At 32.8% G+C, this 26,108-nt stretch overlaps 1 protein-coding gene across 1 annotated transcript; it reads right to left on the bottom strand.

Annotated features, from left to right (window-relative positions):
- Window positions 1–19,791: 19,791 nt before the first annotated feature.
- LOC112797383 (uridine 5'-monophosphate synthase) lies at window positions 19,792–24,362 on the bottom strand. The gene is made up of 7 exons (XM_025840290.3): window positions 23,822–24,362; window positions 21,544–22,409; window positions 21,139–21,222; window positions 20,890–20,972; window positions 20,709–20,796; window positions 20,364–20,618; window positions 19,792–20,131 (listed from the first exon to the last, which is right to left on the bottom strand). The coding sequence occupies exons 2-7, from the start codon at window positions 22,342–22,344 to the stop codon at window positions 20,003–20,005; spliced, it is 1,440 nt and encodes a 479-aa protein (XP_025696075.1). The 5' UTR covers window positions 22,345–22,409; window positions 23,822–24,362; the 3' UTR covers window positions 19,792–20,002.
- Between the last annotated feature and the right edge of the window lie 1,746 nt (window positions 24,363–26,108).

Here is a 26,108-nt window from a genome sequence, read left to right on the forward strand (position 1 = left end):
TTTGGGCATGTTTTAAAAGCGTGGCTGTATATCCATCTTTTGGCACGCTTTAAAAACGTGGCTGTATATCCATCTTTTGGCACGCTTTAAAAACGTGGCTACAAGGTTATATACAGTTACGCTTTTAAGCGTGCCAATAGGTAAAAGCGTGGCAAAAAGAAAAGCGTACCAATAGGTCAAGAAAAACGTACCGATAGATCAACCGGCACGCTGGCAGATGTGACCCTTTTAAAAGCGTGCCGGTAGCTCAAAAAGCGTGGCGAAAAGTTATCGGTACGCTTTTTTGCACCTTTCGGTACACTTTAAAAACGTGGCAAAAAGCTTATTTTCTTGTAGTGACGTTTTTTGTGCGATACCGTCATGTTTTTAATGTTAATGTTGCAAGTGAGAAATGCATAAAGTTAGTCACACATCAAAGAAAGTAAAAAAGAATGAGGAGTTTATAAGATAAGAAACTCATTAACTTACTATCTTAAATTCTTTAGTTGAATGTGATGTTTTCTCATCAATGTTAATTTGTATCTAACTTTTGGATATAAATGTATAATTGTCCCTTGAATCAAGTTTCACTATAAGTTTAGGTTTAAAACTTAAAATTGTGGCCGGTCCACAAAAACTGGTGCAAGGTTTTTTCCACAGACTCACAGTTTTAAGAACTATGAAGACTTTTAATTAACCACAATTTTTGCACCAAATGCCTCCACACTTTAAACTGTAGCAAAATGAAAATATGTAAGATGAAAATTTTGATTTTAACATGCTTTATCCATGACGAAAGAATTCTTTGACTATACTAGATAAAATTTTATTCTTTTTAAGAGCAATTTTTTCTATTATAATGTTTCGAAAGTATTTTTATCACAAAAATAAATTTTAAAGTCACACTTTCAAGTGCACTTTAATATTAATATATTTATGTTATGGTGACTATAATATTTAAAAAAATATTAAAAATTAAAATAATATTTTTATTATTATTTAACAATATTTTTTTAAAATATTATTATTAAAATTAAAAGACAATATAATTTTAATTTTAACATACATAATTACCATAGCCAGCATAAATATAGACATATTATAAAAGAGAAAGGATAAAATTAACATTTAATTAATAGTCAACATTAACTAACTTTAGAGTTTAGGTTTATAATTTAAAATTAAGAATTTAGATTTAAGATTTAATATTTAAAATAAATAATATAATTTTTAAAAGATTAATTGGTGTTAGCTGAAAAAGTTGGTTTTCTTATATTATTCATAATAAAAATGATGTTTTATATAGTATAAAATTGGTCAAAATAATAAGTATCTTGACTATTACCAAGAGATATCAAAGTTTAGTCCTGGAATAAAAACGATATATCCTTGCTGGGAAATTACCAACCCATTTGTATACAGCCTCAATTTCTCAAATTTTTTATAGAAGAAATTGAGCTAGCATCTTAAGGGCTAATTTGATATGAATTTATTTGAGTTAGAGTTAAGTAATGACCTCAAAAATAGACCTGATCATTATTTAAGGTCGGATTTAGGTTAAGGTGAATCCGACTTTACTCGATCCATGTGTATTTTAAGGAAACTAAAAAAGGTATATATATTTTAAATTAATTATAATATTATATTATATTAATTATAAATTTATTATTTTATTTTTAATTACACTTGTTGAATTAGAAAATAGATCAAAGAAGTATCAAATTAGAATTTATAGACAAATTCAATTTTAAATATAGATATCAACTTTTCGGTAACAAGCTTCTTTTTTATAAATAAATCCATCATAAATAAGTTTCTTTATAAATTATTGTTAAATCTTTAAAGATCCGGTTTTCACCCGATTTGGACCCGATATAATTGTCATTCGAAAATATCTAAGTTTCATCGGGTCTAAAACCATATTATAATCTAAAATTAGACTTGATATATATTTAAGGTCAGATATAATAAGTTAGGACAAACTCGATTTCACCGAACCATGTACATCTGTTTTAGTCGTTCTTATTTCTTAAATTAAAAGATATTGGAATGAAGAGTGAGGCTATTTCTTTTTTTTCTTTTTTTGCATTGCTTCCTTGATTTCTGATTCTAGGATTTTAGCTAATGATGGTAGCATTGGGGTTGGGAATAGTGTTTTGGAATATAGTCTGGTTTCTCATTTTCCAAATCTCCCATTAGCATTCCAATTCTTCCAATCAGATCCTCTGCCTCTTCCTTTTTTTGTCCTCTAATTTTCATGCACATTTTAAGTAGCCATTCTGTAAAAGACTTGACTGTCTCTGGTATTGGTAGACGTTGACTATGTGCTCCAAACTACGTCGTTCTAGTCCACGGGCATAGAAGAATTGCATCTTCCATTGTTTCTATTCCTTCCCTGCAAATTCGACAGATAGGAGTATTAGTTATTTTCTTTTTAAATAAGTTGTTATATAATGGTATTATACATGTGCCGCTTTCCATAAAAATATTTTTATCTTCGACGGAACATTCATTCCCCATATCTCTTTCCAAAGATCCGTCATATCTGTGCTTGTTGAAGGTCCCGCTCCCTCGTTGACCTATTTTTCCTTCTTTGCCACATGATGTCCTGTCTTAACAGTGTAAATCCTATCCCATCTGAAAGGCCATATTAGTCTGTCCTCGCTCCTCAGTAGACTTATGGGTGTTTGCAAAATTCTGTTGCTTATGTTCTCCAGGAATAATTCTATTATTCTTCCTTGTTTCCATCTTTCTCCCTCGATGATGAGGTCTTTTACTCTGTCCACTGAGTGATTTCTGTTCAAAAGGATTTTACCCATCCCCATAACCCAATTGTCTTCCCATATCTTTATTTTTGAGCCCTTTCCAATACTCCATCTCCCATTCCTTCTCAAGAAGTCCCTGCCTTGGATAAGACTTTTCCATGCCCATGATCCCCCACTCCTGATGCTAGCTTCCCAAAAATTTCTATCCTCAAAATATATTGCTTTTAGAATTTTTACCCATATTGCATTTGGATTTTCAATTACCCTACATGCTTGTTTGGCTAGATAGGCTAAATTTGACACTGTAAGTCCCTAAAACCTAACCCGCCATTCCTCTTGCTTTTGCAAACTTTGCTCCAGCTTTTTTAGTGTATCCCCTTTTCTCTCTTAGAGTTTGCCCACCAAAATCTTGCAACTTTTGATCCTATTCTTTGGCAAAAATTTTTGGGCAGCAAGACAATGCTCATAGCATAGCTGGGTATGGCTTGAATAACTACTTTAATCATAGTCTCCTTCCCTGCTTGGTTGAGTAGTCGCTCTTTCCATCCTTCAATTTTGTTGTCTATCCTTTCTTCTAGCCATGCCAACGCTTTGTTCTTCGATCTTCTCCAATGTGCCGGTAACCCAAGGTATTTTTCAGGATTGTTCCAGGTTTGCATGCCCATAATCTCTTCTATATTGACCCTTGTCTGAATCGGTACCTGCTGTCCAAACACTATGCCTGATTTTTCTAAATTTATCTTTTATCCTGATGCATCCGTGTATCTGTTTAGAATTAAGATGCTTTGATAAAGTTCCTCTTCTTTGGCTTCCGCAAAAAGAATGCAATCATCAGCAAACAGAAGGTGGGTGATAACTGGTGCTGTTGAAGCAAGTTTAACACATGAAATACGTCCTTCCCTTTGTGCTTCTTCCATAAGTGATGTGAAAATCTCTGCTGTCATAATGAAAAGGTATGGTGATAAGGGATCACCTTGCCTCAGACCTCTTTGAGGTTTTATTCTCTTAGACAGCTTACCATTTATTTTAAATTTATAACTTATGCTTTTGACACACTCCATTACTAACTGTATCCAGCTCTGCTCAAAATAAAAAGAATGTAAAACATTTTTCAAAAAGTCTCACTCTAATCTATCATAAGCCTTGTTTATATCCAATTTTACAGCTAAGTTTTAGGAGCCAAACTTGTCTTTTTTGTTTAAATTGTGGAAGGCCTCCTGAATAATAACAATGTTATCTTGTATGAGTCTTCCTCCCACAAAAGCGCTTTGGGCAGGGGAGAATAATTTATCAAGAAAATTTTTTAACCTGAGGACAATAATTTTCGCCACGATCTTGTAAATGTAGTTACAGCAGCTGATAGGTCTTAATTGGCTAAGGCATTCTGGTTGTAACTTTGGGAATCAGGACCATCGTAGTCTCTCCCATGTTCGCTGGCATTCTCCTGCTAGCAAAAATTTCCTTAATAACATCACAGACCTCTCTACTGATGATATTCCAGTACTTTTGAAAGAATGAACCGTTAAGACCATCTGAGCCAGGCGCTTTCAGGCTTCCTATACTGAAGGCTGCATCCCTTATCTTCTTATCTGACACTTCCTTTAGAAGTTCCCTGTTCATTTCAATTGTGACCTTTTTCGGGATAATTCGGTTGCATTTCTCTACTTTGCTCCTTGTGGTTGTGGCAAATAGATCAGTGAAGTGTCTCTCCACTAATTCCATGATGTCCTTGCTCCTTGTAATCCAATTTCCCTCTGCGTCCTTCAATCTTTCAATCTTATTCAAGTCTCTTCTTTGAATTGTCGTTGCATGGAAGAAGGAGGTATTTTTGTCCCCAAACTTTAGCCATTTTAATCTTGCTCTTTGGCCCAAGTACTTTTCTTCTTTCTTGCATAGCTGTGATATCTCAACCTTCAGATCCTTAATCCTTTTCTGTTACTGTTCTGAAAACTCCTGATTTTGCAGTTTTGTGATTTCTTCCTTAAGTTGGTTGATTTTCTTATCAGCTTTAGTGAAAGTTCTCTTGCTTCATTGCTCCAATTCCTTCTTGCAACTCTTGAATTTTTCTTGTAGTTTTTCCCATTTATTCCTTTTATTTTCATTCTTTTTCCATCCTTGCTTGATGATCTTCTCACAATCTTCGTGATCTTCCCAATATGCTTCATACTTGAAGTGTCTTTCGAATTTCTCTCTCGGTTCCAGCCTTAAAACCAGAGGGCAATGATCAAATCCTATTGCCGGGAGGGCTGTGAGGGTTACATTCTGATATAATCTCTTCCACTCCCAGTTGACTAGGACGCTGTCTAGCCTTTCTCTTGTAACGAAGCCATTCCTAGGATTGCTAAACCATGTGAATTTTCCTCCCTTAAGATCAATTTCTATTATTCTGTTGCTGTTCACAAAATTCCTAAATTCTTCCACCTGCACTTTTGGCTTTGGGTGTAAGCCCACTTTTTCTCCCTGATTCAAAATATCATTAAAATTCCCAATGAACAACTGTGGTTTATTCTGATTCTAATTTTGAGCTACTAAATCCCTTCGTTGCTTCTTTCTCTGCCTAAAATTGGGGTCTCCATTCATAAAACAGCAATTCCATTTATTTCCTTTCCTCTTTGTAATATAAGTTTTAATAACATTATGACACCAAGAGTAAATATCAAGATTCATATTTTTATTCCATAAAAGACTTAGACCTTCGGACAAATCTTGGGGTTCTACACAAAAGGATTTATCAAAACGGAGTTCTCTCTTTAACTTTTTGATTTTGCATTCCTTAGCCCTTGTTTCCATGAGGAAAATAATGGCCGGCTTGATCTTTTTGCAAAGATCTTTTAATTTGGAAACTGTCGCGGTTGCTGCCACACCCTGATAGTTCCAACTTACTATACTCATGGTTGGGGTTGGGGCATGTATAGGCCCGCCTCCTCAGCCTCTATACTACTAAGAACAATTTGCATTTTCCCTACAACTATGTCTCTCTCTGTTACCTCTTTCTTCCTGGTCCTTTTGGTCTTGGTGCTGTCTTGAAGCAATTCTTCTTCTTCTTCTTCCCCTGCAGCTTTAATCATCAGAATGTCCTGTTCAGCCCTCTTCCTCTTGATATTCAATTTGCTTATAATCTCCATTGTGAGCCTCTTCTCCCACTCAGCATGCAGAGCTTGTGTCTCCTTTTTTCCATTTTTATCTTCATCCTCTTCCTCAACTAGCTCCACAAAATATGTGCCTCCTCCAGCTGCTGTTTGTATAATTAAATTTTTCTCTTTTGCCATGCCATCTTTCTCTTCCTCCATTCTTCTGAGAGCCCAAATATCCCTGCTGTCCTTATTAGATTTTAAAGCCTTGCCTTTGTTTTGTTGTTCTGTTCCTCCTGCTGTGTTTGTTATCTTTTTAGCACCAAAACTGACCTTCAGAATATCCCTTATTGTTTTTGGGTCCAATTCATTCTCCGTATTGTTATACTGCCTTCTACATCCTTCTTATTTCCTGTCATTTTTTATGTCTTGTTGGTCCTCTTCCATTAGGCTTGTATGGTCCAAATTGTTTGGGCTTCCTACTTCTTGGTTAATGCTTTTCTCTTCTCCCTGTTGTTTCCCGGTCCAGTACCCAGCTTCTATTCTCTTTTTTATTGGGCTTGGTCTATTAGTATTCCTTTCTCTTCTGGTCTTGATCTCATTTAATTCTGTCATAATTTTCTCTAGTATCTTCTTGGCTCTTCTATTGTAATTCCCTTGATTCTCTGCCATGCTCAGCTGATTAAGAGGGATTTCTTCTACATGCTCTGCAGCTCTGAGATCAATTTGCCCTAACTGTTCCTAATTTTCTAATGCTACTTTCTTTCCTTTTTCCTTCCTTCCCTCTTCTCGATTTCTACCTACTCCGCTGGCTGCAGATTTCTGTAGTTCCTCCACTCTCTCATAGTTGTCCTGAATGTCATGCGCTTCCGTCTCTTCATCCCCTTCTTGTGATTTGCTTTGCTTTCAACTTCTTCCCTCTCTCCTATTCAGAGATTTGGCTTGGTCTGCCACTAGCCCATGGTATATCTAGGTGCTTCTAGATTCTACGCCACCATGGCCATCTCTTTGTTGCATTCTTTTTTGCTGTGTCCTATAACCCCACAGTTCATGCAGTAACAATCTTGAAGGCACTCATATTTAAAATGAACCCAGATATTGGGGAGGTTTTCCCTAGCCATATAGAAATCTGTGAGTAAAGGCTTGAGAATATCCACGGCTACCCTTACCCTTAGAAAAGTTCTCATGAGTACATGGTTCCTCATCGGATCTTCCACATCAATAACAATCCCTATCATGTCTCCAATGATTCTTCCTATTTCACTGTTCATGTTCTCCAAGGGTAGCCCATGTATCTGAACCCAAAACTCCATATATTGGTGGCTGACTTCTAATATTGATTCATGCTATGACCATAGTTGGAGATTTAAGAGATGACTTTTTATATTCCATGGCTCCCCTTTCAATGTCTGCAGACCTCTCCACATATCCTTGAAGCTTATCAGAACTTTATTGTGTCCCACTTCAGAGATGAAAAAAACTCCTTCTAGATTTTCTCAGATTCCCATAATGGCATTTTTGCTGCTTCTAAATGGGACTTCTTTGCTTGATATGATTTGTCCTACTAAATTGATGTTGTCTACTTTATGTTCCTTTTGGCTGTTTGGTTTGATAATGATTGTTTTTCCTTCTATCGGCTCCCTTCCAAAGTTTGGCATATTTTGTGACATCTTGTGTATCTTCTTTTAGTGCAGTGCCACTGGTGGATGTTGATGCGTGAGCATCTTGTCTATCTTTTTCTAGTGAATTTACATCTAATTTGTTGAGTTTAATTAAGAATTAATTATATTTTAGCCACTATGGATGCTATTTTGAGTTTTGTGCAATTTTATTCATTTTAGGTAGCATTCGGATGGATTTGATGAAGTTTCTACAGAGAAAAAGAAGAAACCAAAGGAATGACCAGCGAAGACCGACGCAGACGCATGGCTCACGCGACCGCGCGGAATGGAGAAATCGCAATGACGCGATCGCGTGCCTGACGCGAACGCGTGGACTGGAATCTGCACAAATGACGCGAGCGCGTGGACGACGCGGACGCGTCACATGCGCGATCTGCAAAAATACAAATGACACTGAGGGTGATTTCTGAGCTGTTTTGACCCACTTTTCAGTCCAGAAAACACAGATTAGAAGCTGCAGAATGGACAAAGCAAGTGGTCCCCATCTATCAACTAAAAATCTGTTAATTAATTCAAATTTAAATTCAAATCTTATCTTTTAGGAAAAGATATTATTTTTAGTTTTAGATATTAGATTTTAAATTAATTAGGATTAGATATAAAAAGGGAAGACTTCTCTTCTATTAGAGAGATGACATTAGAGGGATTCCATTAGGGAATTTTATACAAATTTACATTCTACATTCCATGAGAAACTAAACTTCCAATGTTAAGGTTAGGAGCTTTGTCTATTTGTATGGATTGATTTTATTATTTTTTTTATTTTAATTTATGTTTTGGATTTATATTTAAGAATTATTTTCGTTCTTTATCTTATGAATTTGGGTGGAACGGAAGTATGACCCTTTTTCTATTTGAGTTCTTGTATAACTTGGAAAAGCTCTATACTTGAACAATAGCTTGAAAACATATTCTCCTAAATTCTAATTATCTGGATTTAACGAGATACGTGACATATAATCCTTTTATTCTTTGGGTAATTAGAGTTTTTGTGGCATGCAAACTGGAATTTGATCATGTACCCTTTAATTGGAATTAATTGACCAATGAATTGACAGTTAATGAATTTTAGAGGAGACTAGAAAGGTCTAAGGAATTAGGGTCTAGTCACATATAGTTTGCCATAAATTAAATCCTACATAATTAAAATAGTTAGTAAAAAAGTTAATCCGGAAAAATAGATAACTCTAAAGCCTTAACTGTTTTCCCATATTTTATTTTTAACTTAATTACTTGCGTATCTGCCTTATGATATTTTCAACTTAAACCTTTTGAACATCTCAAAACTAATTTCTGCTTGCTTAACTAAGCCAATCAATCAATCATTGTTGCTTGATCCATCAATCCTCGTGGGATCGACCCTTACTCACGTAAGGTATTACTTGGTACGACCCGGTGCACTTGCCGGTTAGTAAGTGTGGATTGTAAAAATTCGCATCAGATGTATGTGGTTGTTGGTTTGTTGGCTAGCGTGGTAAACTAGTTTGAAAGGAAAAGTGAAAGTGTGATCAAAGGTGTTGGGTTGTGAGGTGAAGATGACAGAAGGTTAAGATTTGAAAGGTATTTAATGTAACTGTTTATGTTTTGCTCCCTGCTGCAGCATCTCCCAAATTGGAGTAACCCTGTAGTGGTACTCTCCTGTAGAGAGGAAACGTGCTCTCCTATAGAGAGAATGTTCTAAAAGGTTTTTTTTTTCTTTTGGTTTTTTAAAAAAGAAGAATTTTAAAAATGGGCTAAGTGATAGGCCCATTATACCCTGGTATAGCCTTTTGTCGGAGTAGATGAAATTCTTGACCAAAATAAAAAAAGCCCAACCCCAAAAATAATAAAAATAAACAATTTGATGAAACATTGAAACTCTCATGCATCTTGTTGTTCCACCAAATGTTCAACTTATTAATGCTATAGTGATGTTCTAAAAGAGTGAATTTGGATGCCAGCTCTTATATCAATTATTATTAAGATTAAAAATAAAAAATCGATTTCTTAAATAAAGTGATTAGGCAGATTAGCTATGTGATTTACCATCCAAACACTTATGGTCTCATAACAAAAATTTTTAAATTTGTTGCTAAATTTGACAATGTTAAAATCTAGCTTTTGTGGTTTAATTTTGATTTTATTTTAATTCCCCTTTTCCATGTTAAGATTTGATATCTCACTCAATCATGGAAGCTTTCGGATCTGATATTCTCACTCAATTATAGAACTAGAAATTAGAAACAAAAAATTATACAAATGCCACTTTCGCGGTAGAAATCTGAAAAGGACAATTTAGTATCATATGTCACCTTACTCATAAAGTATTGAATAATAATAATAATAATAATAAGTGGGTCCACGAGATTTCATGATAATGTGGGTCAAAATTTTGTATTGAGAAAAGGGCAAATAGGTCAATAACTTTTTGATCTGCAAATATTTAAGTTTTCGAAGATTTGAAAATGGTAGAAACTCATGTGCAGTCGATTTCATGTGAAGTTGATAACTGAGAGTCGTTAGATGATTTGTCTAATTTGACTAAATTTTCATCGAACAGCTCTCAACTATCAATTTCACGTGAAGTTGACTGCACCTGAGTTTTCACTTTTAAAATACATTTAAGTTCTTGATCTTTTTTAAAATTTGAATATATCGATCCCTCATGTTCATTTGGGTCTGCAAATTCAACGGAAAAATCAAACATGACTTCTGTTATACTGATCTAGTTGACACGGATACACACATGAGAGAATTTTTAAAATTGGACAAATTAGACTAAAGAATCGATATGTCCAAATTTTAAAAATACCAATGACTTAAATATATTTTTAAATACTCAGAGACTTAGATATCCACAAATCAAAAAGTTAGAAATTAATTTATCCTTTTCTCTTTTATTTTTTAATTACTAATTTCAATAGCCTTAAGCAAACTTAGTTGAGGGAGACTTGTTTTAAGTGGTTATATGATGTTGATGATATAGTAGTTGAGTTCATAAATCAAATATATATCATAATAAGTTCTAGTTGTTGAAGATGTAACAAAATTTGGTATGTATCAAAATGTCATACAATAAAAATATAAATACTACTAAAGCTGCCACTGAAATAGTATTATATTATTTCTCTTTGGATATTTGCATGCTCTCATATCATATAAGATATATGTTATTACAACAAAAGTTACCTTTATGGCCTTCCATTCTTCTCTGAATTTTAAAGTGACAAGATAGCGTTTCAATTGAAATAAATAAAATAAAAATAAAAAATATCACTTGGGAAATATATACAGGTAGCCTGGATTATTATAAGGGATAAGTACTTTTTTCGTCCCCAAAGTCTGGGGTTAAAATTAAAATTGTTTCCGACTTTTTTTTGTTATTAAAATCATCCTCAACGTTACAAAACGTTATAAAATCGTTCTTTTCTATTTTTTGACCAAATTATCCTTAACTATTAATAAAAATTAAAAAAAATAAAACCCTATCCCCCACCCACACCCATCATCATCTCTTCGCCTCTCCCTCCCCCCCATTTCCCTTCCTCCTACACCCACCCTCAAATCCCATCCCATCCCATCCCATCATCATCATCATCATCAATTCCCACTCCCTCATCCCCTCATCGTAACCCCCTCACTCTATCACTCCATCGCCCCCTCGCCCCCTCACCGCCACCGCCACCGCCCCTACGTCCAACCCTCCTGCCGCACCACTGCACCACCGCACTACCGCTTCTTTTTCTTTTTCTTCTTCTTCTTCAAAGTGAATGTTGCTTGAATTTTCTGTTGATGATGATGATAATGACCATGAACAGTGTTTTTTCTGGATTATTGTTCAATAATTTTTCTGTGGCTTTAAGTCGTTTTGATTGTTGGTTTGGATTCAATTGAGGAAATGAACTTCTGCCTGGGTTTTGAATTTCCATAAGAATCTGTTGCAAGTGATTACTTTTTTTTGTGATTTTTTTTGTCAAATAGGGTTCTTTGATTTCGGTTGATCATGGTTAAGGGCAACATTTTTTCATGACAATTTGGTGTCTTGCAGCTTTTGATTTTTTCCAATAATTTTCGTTCCTAGTGAATTGGCATCTTGGTATTCTGATAATTTAGCATGAGTTTGCCTAAAAATTTGAATTCTAGTTACAGTGAGGGGGTGGGAGTTATGGTGAGGGGGTGAGGGGTGGAGGGTTACGGTGAGGGAGTGAGGGGGTGAGGGAGTGGGGTGAGAGGTGAGGGGTGAGGGGTGAGGGGTTACGGTGAGGGGGTGAGGGGGAGGCGGTGAGGGGGTGGGGGGAGGGTTACCGGAGTGGGGTGAGGGAGTTGTGTTGGTGGTGGTGGTGGTGGTGGTGGCGGCGGCAGTAGAGGTGGTGGGGTGAGGAAGGTGAAGAGGAGAATGATGATAATGAGAATATTTTGGTTAAAAAATTTGGAAAAGGATGATTTTAAAGTGTTTTTTTAATGTTGGAGATGATTTTAATAAGAAAAAAGGTTGGGGACGATTTTGATTTTGACCCTAGACCTTGGGGACAAAAAAAGCCAAAAAAAATAGAAAAGGACGATTTTATAACGTTTTGTAACATTGAGGATGGTTTTAATAACAAAAAAAATTGGGAACGATTTTGATTTTGACCCCAAACCTTGGGGACGAAAAAAGTACTTATTCTTTATTATAATTTATAATTCACAATTCATTAACAATTCCACAAAACTTATACAGGTGATACAAACTTAGAAATATATAATTAATTAATGGTTAAAATTAGTTTTTTTTTTTTTACTTGGAAAAATCCATTCTGACGACTTCTGATATTAAAGTGCATATATAATAATAGGTTTAATTGATGTTGATACATCATTTAGTGTCAACCATTGGATCAAAAAGTTCATAATAATGCACCTTGCAAAGCCTCATGATTATGCATGATTATACACGGAGTTTTTGCCAAAAACATATTTCTAGTCAACCCAAAAAAAAGTATTTTTAGGAAAAAAAAATCACTAATTAATAATGTAGCACAATAATAACAAAAGTATCGCCACTATATGTTGAAGGGTGTTCTTTTTATTTTAAATCAAACTTTGCTTTTTCACAACTTTTCCGACATTAGTGCCTTTTGCTTGTGACAAGAAGAAAATATCCAAAACATGAATTCCTATATATTTGGGAGTTCTTTTCACAACTATGCAATTATTTTGGCTTCTAGTGGTCCTAGTTGTCATCTTTTACCTTGTCATCATACATATATATGTTCTTTAATCTCTGTCTTTATCGTCTTTGTGTAATGTATATATGTTACATATATACATATAATATCGTCTTGTCCTTTTATAATATATAGTTTTCAGTACTATAATTAATTAAGAGCTAGTAATTTTTATTTCCGGTAATATAAGAATTTATCATGTCTTGAATATATAGGCATGCATACAAATTATAGGTGCTAATGAACTAGACAGCGAATGCATTTTGAATAAAATAATAACAAAAAACTATATATTTTGGTTTTAAATGAGTCTAAATATAATATGATAAAATTTTATTTTTATATGTGTAAAAATTTGTAGATATATAAGGTTGTCTTTTTCTACTATTTGTATTGTCTCCTCTTATTAACTTTAAATTTTAAAAATAAAAAGTGATTTTATGATAAAATGTTTCTAATGATTCATAGATAGAAAATAGAGATAATATTTAAAATATTTTCTAAAATAATTTCTGTATCTCCCCGAGAAAGCCTTGCATAGCATTATGGATGTAACAGAAGAAAAAACCAAGCACTACCATAGAAAATATTTAACGGGCGTGCTACACAACTATGTAATCATGTAATCATGTAACCAAGTTGATACAATCTCAAATAGAGTCACGCGCATTAATGAGAGTGAAAACACACACCCACTCATTATGAAAAAACATTACTTCTTCTTCAGTTCTTCTTCTTCTTGACTTTATCGTTCTCCTCTGCTCGCGTTTTTTTTTTTTGTTCTTCTTCTTCTTCTCTACTCGCGTTCTTCGTTATGGATCTGAATTGACTTCAACGTAATTAGCTTTGTGGTTCTTCTTCTTCGTTTTCTTCTTCGATCTGGACTTTTAAATTGAAACAATGAATGAATCAACTTCAAAATCAGTTGAATGAGTACGATTTGGATTATTCTTCTGAAACGCATCACAATAATCTTAAACATTGAACAAAGTAAAAAGAGGCCACTAAACCGAACAACATTCATTTGGTGAACCGAAATCACAAAGGCCACCGAACCGAACAATGTACATGTAATGAATAAATGGTGATCAACTTTCAATCAATAAGAATAGCATTTCTCCATGCAAAAAAAATACTAAACAGAGTAACAACCAATTTCAAAGCCCTAGTTACACTATCCACTGAACTGAAGAAGAAGAAGAACCTACGAGCGCAAATTTGAAAGAAGAAGGAGGAGGAGGAGGAAGAGGAGGAGAAATACTATTTTTGTTGATTGAAAGTTGATCACCATTTATTCATCACATGTACATTGTTCGGTTCGGTGGTCTTTGTGATTTTGGTTCACCAAATGAATGTTGTTCGGTTCGGTGGCCTCGTTTTACATGGAGAAATACTATTCTTTTTAATTGAAAGTTGATCACCATTTATTCACCACATGTACATTGTTCGGTTCGGTGGCCTCTTTTTACTATGTTTAGGGTTTAGGGTTATTGTGATAGCATGCAGCAATCATTCCCTAGCTGTCTCAACGTAATAACCTCATTCAACTGATTTGAAGTTGAATCATTCATTGTTTCTATTCAGAAGTGTAGATCGAAGAAGAAAACGAAGAAGAAGAAGAAGAACGAGAGCTTATTACGTTGAATTCAATGCAGATCAATAATGAAGAATGCGAGCAGAGAAGAAAAATGCGAACAGAGGAAAACGACGAATTTTATTAGGAGGAGAAGGAGGAGGAGAAGGAGGAGAAATACTATTCTTGTTGATTGAAAGTTAATAACCATTTATTCACCACATGTACATTGTTCGGTTCGGTGGCCTTTGTGATTTCAGTTCACCAAATGAATGTTGTTCAGTTCGGTGGCCTCTTTTTACTTTGTTCAATATTTAATATTATTGTGATAGCATGCAGCAATTATTCTCTAACTGTCTCAACGTAATAACCTCATTCAACTGATTTGAAGTTGAATCATTCATTGTTTCTATTCAGAAGTGTAGATCGAAGAAGAAAACGAAGAAGAAAAAGAAGAAGAAGAACGACGGAGCTTATCACATTGAATTCAATGCAGATCAATAATAAAGAATACGAGCAGAGAAGAAAAACGCGAATATAGGAGAACGACGAAAATGTGATACGTTATATGAAGAAGAAGAAGAACGCAAACATAGAAGAAGAAGAACGAAAATGTGATACGTTATATGAGACGCGTGTATAACAAACGACTGTGGGGTGGAAGAACGTGTGTGTGGAGAAAGTTACTTGGATAACATCCATGTAATTTTTACATGGATGTAGAGCTTTTTCCAATATTTAAAACAAAAAGGAGATGTCATATTATGGAACATTTGGTTACAACGGAATGATGTTATATTTTAGAGCAAGACAATAGAAGTTATTGATTGTGTGCCTCAATCGTTCTCATGTGCTATAAAGTGGTGTAGTAAATAATTCATGTTGTTGATAACTATGTCGGAGATGACATTAAAATTATTTTTCCTTTTTTGTTATTTTAGCTTTTTTTGCTCTACTCTAATGTTGACCTTTTTCGTTAAAAAAAAAAAACAAAAAGGGGCAAGAAAATTGAAGTTGGTTAATGAAAAAAAAAAGTAAGAAATAAATAATGATGGTCTGGTAGCTGGGTTAAGTACAACTCCTTTTGTTCACAAGATATCCAATAAGTCAAGCTGTTAAGTCAGGCTTAATTAATAATAATATTTATGATGATGATGAACATTACTACTACTACTACAAGATTTTTAGATTGGGTAAATAATTTAAATAAGTTCTTTTTAAAAAAGAGTTTAAAGTATAAGAATTTTTATTAATAGCAGCTTATAAATAAGTTATTTTGTGTTTGGATTTTTAGTTATAAAAGTACTTATTTTAAAGTTGTAACGTTTGGATAAATAATTCAAAAAAAATATAATTTTTTTTACACAAGAGAATGAATATTAAAATAACGATGATAATAAATACTTTCCAATATTAAATGTTAATTTTACATAACTTAATCACTAATATTGTGTATGATATGTAGGTGAAAATAAAAAATAAATATAAAATGTGTGTCAATGTATATTTTGTTGTTGTTTTTAAATTTTTTTACTCATATTAGAACTTCTTTCTCCTTTATTGAGGTCAAGAACTTGTTATAATTAACTATGAAAATAATAGCAAGCTATAAAATCACACGTAAAAAAAATAAAATTAAAACTGAAATTTCATAACACAGTTAAATACAAATTTAATAATAAAAATAGAGTGATAAAATGATAAAAAAAAATACCTAGAAGGAATATATGCAATAGGTTGTTCAGATGGATCATTGTCTAAAAATTGTGGTGGAGGATCAATACTTCCAGCAGATATCATTACGTGAAGATGGTGATGGAGGACCCGTAATGAAACATTGGTGAGAATGATGGTGGAAGGCCGGTGCTTCTAGTAGACCTTGCGTGAAAATAGTGGTGGAGGGTCAGTATTTTTCACATAGTCAAGAAGAAAAGTAGATTTTTTTTTGCTTTGAAGTTAAATTTTTTTTAAAGAAGTGGTAGAATGACTTATCAAGAAGCAGAGAAGTCATATATTTCTACTTCTTCAAAAAATTGTGAATTAACTTTTTAGGAATTAAAAGCTTTTCTTAAAATGGTGTCAAACACACGTATGGTGACTTTTCATAATCCAAAAGTAAAAAAAAGTGGTGAATGCTATCCTACCCTCTCTAAAATAACATGTAAGTTACTTTTAATTGAGTGTTTATTTTAACCTGAGTTTCTTTAATCTCATGAGAGTTAATAATATCTTTAAAGACAGTGACGGCCTGACAGAAGAAGAAAATAGAACACCCAATAAGACGGTGATACTTAGGAGGCACAACGACGACAACAAAGGAGTGGTGAGAAGTAAACGCAATTAGAGAGAGTTGAAGTACCTTTTCTAGAAGAATGATTTGGAGAGAGAAAACAAGACACCCAATGAGACGGTGATGCTTGGGAGGCATAACGACCACGATGAAGGAGTACAATGAGAAGGAGTAATCGCAATTAGAGAGAGTTGGAGTACCTTTTCTAGAAGAATGATTTGGGAAGAAAGAACGAAACATCCAATGAGACGGTGATGCTTGGGAGACCTTTTTTGGAAGAATGATTTGGAAAGAGAAAATAAGACACCCAATGAAACGGTGATGTTTGGGAAGCACCACGACCATGAAAGATTGGAGAAGGTAACTCAGATTAAAATAAACATCCAATTAAAATATGACACATCAAAAAGAGTAACTTACATGTTACTTTGCTGCTTCCCAGACGGACTCAAACACTAATGTCTAATATAGTAATAATAAATATCTCAACTCTCACGTGCTATTTGATCTTGGTCATGTGTACATTTTTTTTGTCATGATATTACTTTTTTTAATAATTTAAATTCATGGAAAGGAATAATATGAACGATTTTATTTTTAACACTCTTTTTTAGAGTTTTTTTTTTAAAATTGCTTGATTTATATATATATATATATATATATATATATTTATCTTATACTATTTTTTTATTTTTTGGGTCAAATTTTATATTTTTTGAACATAGAATTTTAATATCATGATATTATTTATTTAAAAAATTTAAACTGATAAAAAATTATATGAAGAATTATATCTCTAAAATGATTGCATTTGATGTGTGAAAATTTCAAGGGCATGTATACAGTGAACTTGATTGTGCTCATGTGCTTCGGATGTTAACTTTTGCTTTCAGCTCAACACATGAATCTTTCAAGTTAGATTTTTTAATAACACACCATATCTTTATATTATTACATGTATATGTATGTTTAACTTATTTCCTCAATAATTTGAATTTGTCTGTAACAGTAATATATATTTTCCAAATACATGTGTATTAAAATAATCTTCCATACAATATAATTTGTTTGAATTCACACGTGTCTCTAGAAATTATATTGATAACTATATATATAGGTGAATACTACTCAACCCCCTCTAAAATAACATGTAAGTTACCCTTCATTATGTGTCACATTATAATTGGTCTTTATCTTAACCATAGTTGGATTATTTTATAATTTATTATTCTTAAAATATCAAAACTCTACTCCCATTAATTAAAGCACATTTCACTCCTGTTTATCACTTCACCTAGATTTGGTCCCTCCAAGCACCATCGCGTTCATGACAAGTCATCTTCATGCCCTCCCGGCTCCCACACAACCTCTCTTCCCAGTATAGTATAGCCAGTGCCTCTTTTTGGCGTGAATCACTGCTTACCCACATAATTAATGGTTAATTTAGTTATTAAATTTTTTATTTAAAAAACATATCTTTATTTAATTACGTGATGGAACATATATATATTTATATGTAAAATATAATATAATAAAATAAATCTATTCAAAGTATTTAAAAGTATAATTAAAATCATGAACATACAAATATAATAATAAAATTTGTACTCTAAAAAAATAAACATATTTTTTTTATCATACATATATTATTTAAAAATAAATATATTATTAAAATTAATAACAGAAATTTAAAATGATAAAATTCAACTTTTTTACCGTATTTTTTATAGTATTTTTATTCTTTTAATTTTTAATTTATTCGTACTTTATTATTTAATTAATGATTAAATAAATTATCTTCATGATAAATTATTTTTGTATTATCTGAAAGAAGAGATCAATATAACAGTCTAAAAAATAATGTAAAAATGATTTTTAAATAAAAAATAGATAATATTAAAATTTTTAAATACAAAAGTAAATTATATAGATAGATATTTAAGAGATAAATATGAAATACATGCCTAAAATAAATAAAATAGACAAAAATAATTTTTCATTTCTCAATAGTACTCCCATTTTGTCTGTTTTATTTATTTTAGGCATCTATTTCATATTTATCTCTTAAATATTTATATAATTTATTTTTTAAACTGCTATATTGGTCTCTTCTCTAATTTAATACAAAAAATAATTTTTCATAAAAATAATTTGTTTAATTTTTAATTAAATAATAAAGTATTAATAAATTAAAAATTAAAAAAATAAAAATACTATAAAAAATACGTAAGAAAGTTAAATTTTATTATTTTAAATTTCTATTATTAATTTTAATAATATATTTATTTTTTAAATAATATATGTATGATAAAAAAATATGTTTATTTGTTTGGAGTATAAATTTTATTATTATATTTATATGTTCATAATTTTAATTATACTTTTAAATACTTTGAATAGATTTATTTTATTATATTATATTTTACATATAAATATATGTTCCGTCACGTAATTAAATAAAGATATATTTTTTTAATAAAAAAATTTAATAACTAAAATTAACTATTAATTATGTGGATAAGCAGTGATACATGACAAAAAGAAGCGCTGGCTATACTGGAAGGACAAGTTATGGGCGGAATGTGACTAAGGGATGATGCACTAAAGAAATAGAGGTTGTGTGGGAAGGCAGTAGATGGCGATGATGTTGGTGCTTCTTGTCACGAACGCAACAGTGCTTGGAAGGACCGAATCTAGGTGATGAAGTGATGAACAAAAAATGGAGGAGTGGAATGTGCTTCAATTAATGGGAGTGGAGCTTTGATATTTGAAGAATAATAAATTATAAAATAACTCAACTATGGTTAAGATAAGGACCAATTACAATGTGACACATAATGAAAGGTAACTTATATGTTATTTTAGAGGGGGTTTGATAGTATTCACCGTATATATATAGTCTTCCAGCACTTCGTTTGCCTTAATTCTGTAGATGTATTTTGACTAAAAGAGACTTTGATTTGTCTAAATTTAATAGCTATCTCGAAGTTTATGGGTATACTGTAAGGATCAAATTCAAGCCATGAATCAATTTATGCTCTTGTGCCTTTGAAATTAAAGCTAGTAGGACAAGATCAAAAGATATGAGCTTAATAACCAAAATAACTCTTAAAAAAAAGCAAGTGTGTATCAATTTAGCTCTGAAGATAATAATGTCTCATTGATCCTGAATGATATAATTGTGAATCGGATTAGTTATTCCATAAGTTTGATGATAACATATGACATAATCGTTTTACGATATATTATCATTTAATTATTAATTTATTTTACTAGAATAAAGGAGTTTTTGTTCTTTTTATTGTTGGAATTCAGTTAGCACAAACAAGAACACAATTTTTTTTACTGTTCGAAGACAACCTTAAAAGTGCGTTTTGGCTCTTCCTTTAGTGTTGAAATATGGTTAGCACAAAAAAACCACATTTAGTCCATCCTTTTATTGTTGACATAGATCCTTCAAGTGCACTTTGCCAAGTATGCATTCCATCCTTGAAGACGGTATTCATGAGCTGCCTCGGCAGGATTCGCTGCCTTGATGATGCCACGGCCAACGATGATAATGTCACTGCCCCTATCATGAACAACCTGGAAAATCGATCCGCAAATCGTCAAGATGAAGGTAAGAAAAGGATATGCTATTGTTCTCAAGACCAAGAAACTAATATACTGCATCTTTCCCTTCAACTAACATCTTTTTATCCATAAAAGTTCTTTTCAACTGAAGAAAGAACAACAAAATCAATAGTATGATGATATTGTTCGCATGTTTAACTTCAGCATCTGCTAGAAGATGCATGGCCAACAAGCAGAAACTTACTGAATATGGAGTGTTATATTGCTGCCCCAATGCATCGCCACCAGTTACCATTTGAACACCAGGAGTTGCCTGAATGAAAGAAGGATTTATCGGTGACCCTGGCCACGATGCTGGATTGACTGAGATGAAGCCAATTACAAAGTCAGAGTGATCCTCGGCAATTTTCAGTGCAGCAGCAGTATAATCTCCCTTGGCAAGGTTACCAGCTGAACTCATTTCAGCAAGCAGCAATAGACCCCTGCCACGAGGCAAGCCCTGCGTATGATCCAAGAAAATGTCAGGCTATTAACTGACATCTTTCCGTAGAATCGACATAGTATAATGAAAATGACTGCAATTATATACCTTCAATTTTAATCCATCCACAATTCCAGGACCAGAGATTATATGAGCATTTATTATATGGGCCCAATCCAATATACGAAAGATCCCTCTGCAGATACCAGAATAATAGAATGATTTCATCAATTGAAAGAGATAAGATACATCCAAAACATGGAAAGCAAAATATAGCAAGTCCTCCTACCCTTCATATTGCATGGTTACTGTGTTACCAATGTCAGCAAATTTACGATCCTCAAAGATCAAGAAGTTATGTTTCTCTGCAATCTTCAATAGAAAGAAGCATATATTAGACACAACCAAACCAAGAGAATGTACAAGATCTTCTATCACGCATGATGCTCATAGTCATGCGCACTCTTTATATACTAAACAACAATATCAAGATTAAAAAATAACACATAACAGAAGTAGGATTCTTTTAGCACTATACCGAGAGAAGCTTAGAACCAAAATCAGGAGTGAAATCTGGCAAAATATCAACATGAGTCTTCAGCAAGCATATCTCAGGTCCAACCTGTTGACAAAAACCAGCCAAAGTAGTTCACAAGAAATTTATTATTATAGCAAAACTTTTAAATGCAGTCCCCTTGATAATAAAATGCCAGAGAATTAGTCTGTTTATTCTCCCCAATTATGAACCCTCTCAAAAACTTTCACAACACAGAAAAGAACGTTCGGGATGAATTGACCTTTTCTTACTAGGTGAGATGGGCACAGATTAAAAATAAATCTTCAAGCTGATGATCCAAGGGAATGAAATGAAATATTCTTGTCCTTGAAAATGATTTGAACAATATGATGGGAAATTTTCGCAAAAGAACAACCAAGTACTCACCTTCTCGGCAATTTCAAGCAATTCAGCTGCTGTGCCAACATCTGCAGCCAAACATAGGTTACTCTCCTTCACTGCCATTATCTCAAACAACTTCTTTCCTGTTGGGTTCTTGGACAACTTAGCCCTCTCCAAAAATGACAAAGCCTTAACTTTGGTTGCGGGCTTCTCCAGCTTTGTCAAAGCAGCAACCTTCTTATTTTCATCTAAGAATCTCATAACATTCCTAACTGTCTCTTCCTCAAGCTTCCCGTGATCCCTCAGAATTTTCACCATCTCAGTCAATTTGATAATTGAGTGCAGCTTGATGCCATTCTCCTCCAGATTCTCCCTTCCACCTTGCTCTCTATCTATCAAAACAACAGCATCACTGATCTTCAAACCCGCATTACGAAGAGGTGCGGCTGTTTCCAAAACAGATGTGCCGCTGGTAACTAAATCCTCAATTATTAAGCAACTTTGGCCAGCCTTGAAATCACCTTCAATGGCTTTAGAAGTGCCATAGTCTTTGATTTCCTTGCGACGCATTACCATGGGAATGTTCTGTGCCAGAGAGACACAAGTCGCAATAGGTAAGGCCGTATAAGGGACCCCACATACGAGGTCAAATGTAGTGGATGAAACAGCAGAAATCAAGGTTTGGGATATTTGCTGGAGAAGGGAAGGGTAAGAAATGATGAGGCGGAGATCTATGTAGATTGGTGAGGAGATGCCGGATTTGAGCTTGAAGTTGCCAAATTTGACAGCTGAGATCTCATGGAGCTGAAGAACTAGAGACTCTATCAATGATGATGGTGCAGACATTTTCTCAAGGATAAAGTTGGCTCTCTGAGTGGGCTTCAAGAATTGTTCAGGACCATATAGAAACCCTGGGGCATTCAAAATGCAAAAGAGACAAATCAATTAGTTTATCTGAAGGTCTAAATCATAAGAATAACAGCAACAATATGCTAATTTATACTACTTCCTCAACCGGTTCAATTGTAGTTCAACCGAAATAACTGAGTTACAATAACAACATAACAAACAAAAGATAAAGATAAAAATACAACCCAAAAAAAAGAACAACTAGGCAGCAATAATTACATAGCACAAATTTAATAAATTCAACTAGAAACAACTAACACATCAACAATTATCAACTAAACAATTTAACAAATTAGCAACATAGTAGCAAGATTTGAAAAACACAGCAACCAGCAGCAAAGCAAAAAGTTTAATAAATCCAGCAAGAAACAACTAACACAGCAAGCAAGAGTGAACAACATAGCAACAATCAACTATCAAAAAGGAGTAGAGGATTCACCTACCGAAACTAGGAGAGGGAGAAGTGAACTCGTGTGGCCATAGTTATCAGAACTGAACCGGTAATTGACCTGGTCAGGGTCACCAGGTCACTGGTTCAAACGGTGGGTCGCTAATTCACCCGGTCATAATTAAATAAAAATATAAAATTATAAAAATAAAATTAAACTCAAAAGTTAAAACTTAAAATGTATGTCTTCATAAATATATTAATAGCAATCAAATATCAATTCTTAGACATAACAAATGACGCAAAAAAAAATAATAAACTAGTCAATAGTACAAAATACTTTCTCAATTTAAAGAACAAGAAAAAACAAAAGATAACACACTCAATAAATCAAATTCAATCTGAAAGTTGGCATCTATATCTTCATAAAACAAATTTGAAGCTTGACCAACATTTCCTTCATTTTGATTTGCATCTATATCTACATTTGTGTATCTTTCTCAAATCAATACCAAAAATAATTCATAATAATACAAACAGAAAGTATGGGACAACAATTTAACTGAACAATTGCAGAGAGAATGAACCTCATTTTCAACAACAAATTCAACTATCATAATTTTTAGGAACAAAAGATTTATCTCAAGAGATGATTTACAGATTTACAACAACAAAAAATTTAGGTAAGTGCTTATTTCAACAAGACAACAATAGATTCAATCTTCAGTGATGATAATAAGTAACAAATGCAACATGATTTTCGGATTCACAACAACAACAAAATTTAACTAAGTCATTATTCAGCAAAACAGCACCAAATTCAAGGTTCAATAAACTCAGTAATGATCAACAAACTTAAGCTAAGTGATTATTTTGGCAAGTCAACAACACATTCAAGGTTCATGATAATCAGCAACAAATTTCAGCAACACATTCAAACTTTCAGCAACAAATTACATTCAGCAACAAAATCAAAGTGCAGTGATGCAGCAACAAAATTGAAACAAAAAGAACAGGGGAACTCACCAAATCGGGTTGAGCGAAGGAAGCTGATGTCGAAGGAGAAACTGATGGCGAGGGAGAAGCTGACGGCAAGGCTCGAACAAGAAGACGACAACGAAGACCAGCGAACCGGGATCTGTTGCCTCTGCTACCGGCGACGAGGAGCGCAGGGAAGGGAGAGATCGAGACCAGGTGCGAGACAGAGACCGTGAGAAGCAAGAAGACAACGACCACCACCAGCCGAGGGACCAGACGCGGTTCCGTCTGCTTCTGCCGCGGGAGAAGCGAGCGCAGGGAAGGGAGAGCTTGAGGTCGTCGGAGAGAGTGACGAGAAACTGAGAAAGAGATTCGAGAGAGGAGATAGCGTTGGGGGCTGGGGGTGATCTTCAGCAATTAGGGCTTCGGAGAGAGGAAGAAGGGATTGGCGGAAAGCACAAATTAGTAGTGGAATCTGGCTGACTCAGAAAAGAGCGGGAAGGTGGGTCTGGCGAATCAGACACTGTATAGTTTAGGTTTTTCTCATTCTTTCTCTTGAGTTTTAAGCTAGCCCTGAATTTCTATTTCATTTATATTTTTATTGGAATTTTTATTTTATTGTATAAATATTTTTTAATAATTATTTGATATACATATATATATAGGAGCAGAATTAGACTGAATTTTAGAAAAAGATAAAAAAAATTAATTTTGTAATATAAAAGAGACTAAACTAAATATTTTGGAAAGGTTAAATTAAAATTTTTATATAATTCTTAAAGAAAAATTGATATCTAGAAAGTCATTAACTAAATAGATTATACTTTTAATATAATTATTTTTCAATAATTATTAAAAATATATAAACGTGTAATTAAAGCATCATATTATAATATAATAGTAAAATTATAAATAAAATTATTAAATAGAGATATTGTGAATTCAATAAGATAAATATTTATATTATTCTTCCTTTATTAGAAAGGGTATAGTTAGAATATATAATATAAATAAAATAATAATATATTAAAAAAATTGTGTATATTCTCTTTTATGAACAAATGTGTACGCTTTTTAATTTTTATATGGAGTCGTTAATGGAGTAGGTTACAGATATTGGATGTATGTGTGCTTTACCAGGGTATGGTATCAGGCGTGAAAAACTCGGACGGTGCGATAGGGAGAAGCGCGATTGGATGGTCTGATTTGCTGGGACCACACGGACGGTCCAAGTTGTGTGTTAACAGCCACGTGTCGCGCAGCCTAAACTCCCTAGAATAGTGTCTCTGAACCTAACATACCCCCTTGTTGCCTCAATCCCTTAGTTCGAAATCACTTTTAAAGTATCCCTAACCCTAACAGCCATTATATTCTCTCTTCTTCTTTTTCTTCCTTCAGGTTGTTCTTCATAGTGAATGATAAAAATTAAACAATGTCAAACAAACACAAAATTAAAAATGTTGATCATTCTAAATTTTATATTGTAAATTATCTCTATCATCCTGATTATGTAAGTTTATTATCTTAAACTTTTTCAAATTTTAGAATTATAATTATTTTTGTTAAAAATTTATTTTTTAGTATTGTTGTTAGAAATTGAAGTTAGGTATATATATGACAGAAATATTATTATTGTTAGAAATTTATAAATATATGTTTAAATAATAATTAGAGATATATGTTTAGATGTTAGTTAGAGAATGTTTTAGAAATTTTTTGTAATAGTTTTAAAAATTGTAATTAATTAATTAACTTTTATGATTAACTTTAGAAATTATAATTTTAGGAATTATGATAATTTTTTGTAACAATAAATAAATTAAATTAGTGTATAATTTTTTGTAATAATATTAGAAATTTTGATTAATAATTAGGTTTTGTAAAATATAATATATTTGTTTTTCAGTATTAATTATATGTTTGTTGTTAGTTTTTTAATTGACATAAATATATATGTTATTGTAGTTGAGGTTTTAATAATATAGTTTAACATTATTAGTTAAATAAGAACTGAATTTATCTATTAGTTATTATTATTAATGGTAAGTTAGAAACTGTAGTTAGTGATATAGGAATTATTATTATTGACCGGCAAATTATCTATGACTAAAATAATTCAATGCTTATCTTAGGAAAATGTATGGCTAAAATAATTAATATGTATAATAATATCGTAATTTTAAAAATTATGAAGCATTCGAAATAATTTGTAGGAGTATTGATTAAATTTGTAAGTTAAATTATTATTATTTGGGAGTTTAGTAAATTAGATTTGGTAAAATTAGTTGTTTTAACTGGATTTTATCTGTGACAGCTATGTGATTTTAATTAATAT

Source organism: Arachis hypogaea, chromosome 4 (assembly GCF_003086295.3).
Source record: "Arachis hypogaea cultivar Tifrunner chromosome 4, arahy.Tifrunner.gnm2.J5K5, whole genome shotgun sequence".
Lineage (NCBI taxonomy): Eukaryota > Viridiplantae > Streptophyta > Magnoliopsida > Fabales > Fabaceae > Arachis > Arachis hypogaea.

What these genes read in the sequence shown, in the direction of transcription:
- LOC112797383 (XM_025840290.3), bottom strand. Translation starts at nt 22,344, where the DNA reads ATGTCTGCACCATCATCATTGATAGAGTCTCTAGTTCTTCAGCTCCAT. An exon ending in GTAACCATGCAATATGAAGG is followed by an intron (nt 20,797 to 20,889) that starts GTAGGAGGACTT and finishes TGGTATCTGCAG; the next exon opens with AGGGATCTTTCGTATATTGG. An exon ending in AATATAACACTCCATATTCA is followed by an intron (nt 20,132 to 20,363) that starts GTAAGTTTCTGC and finishes TCGATTTTCCAG; the next exon opens with GTTGTTCATGATAGGGGCAG.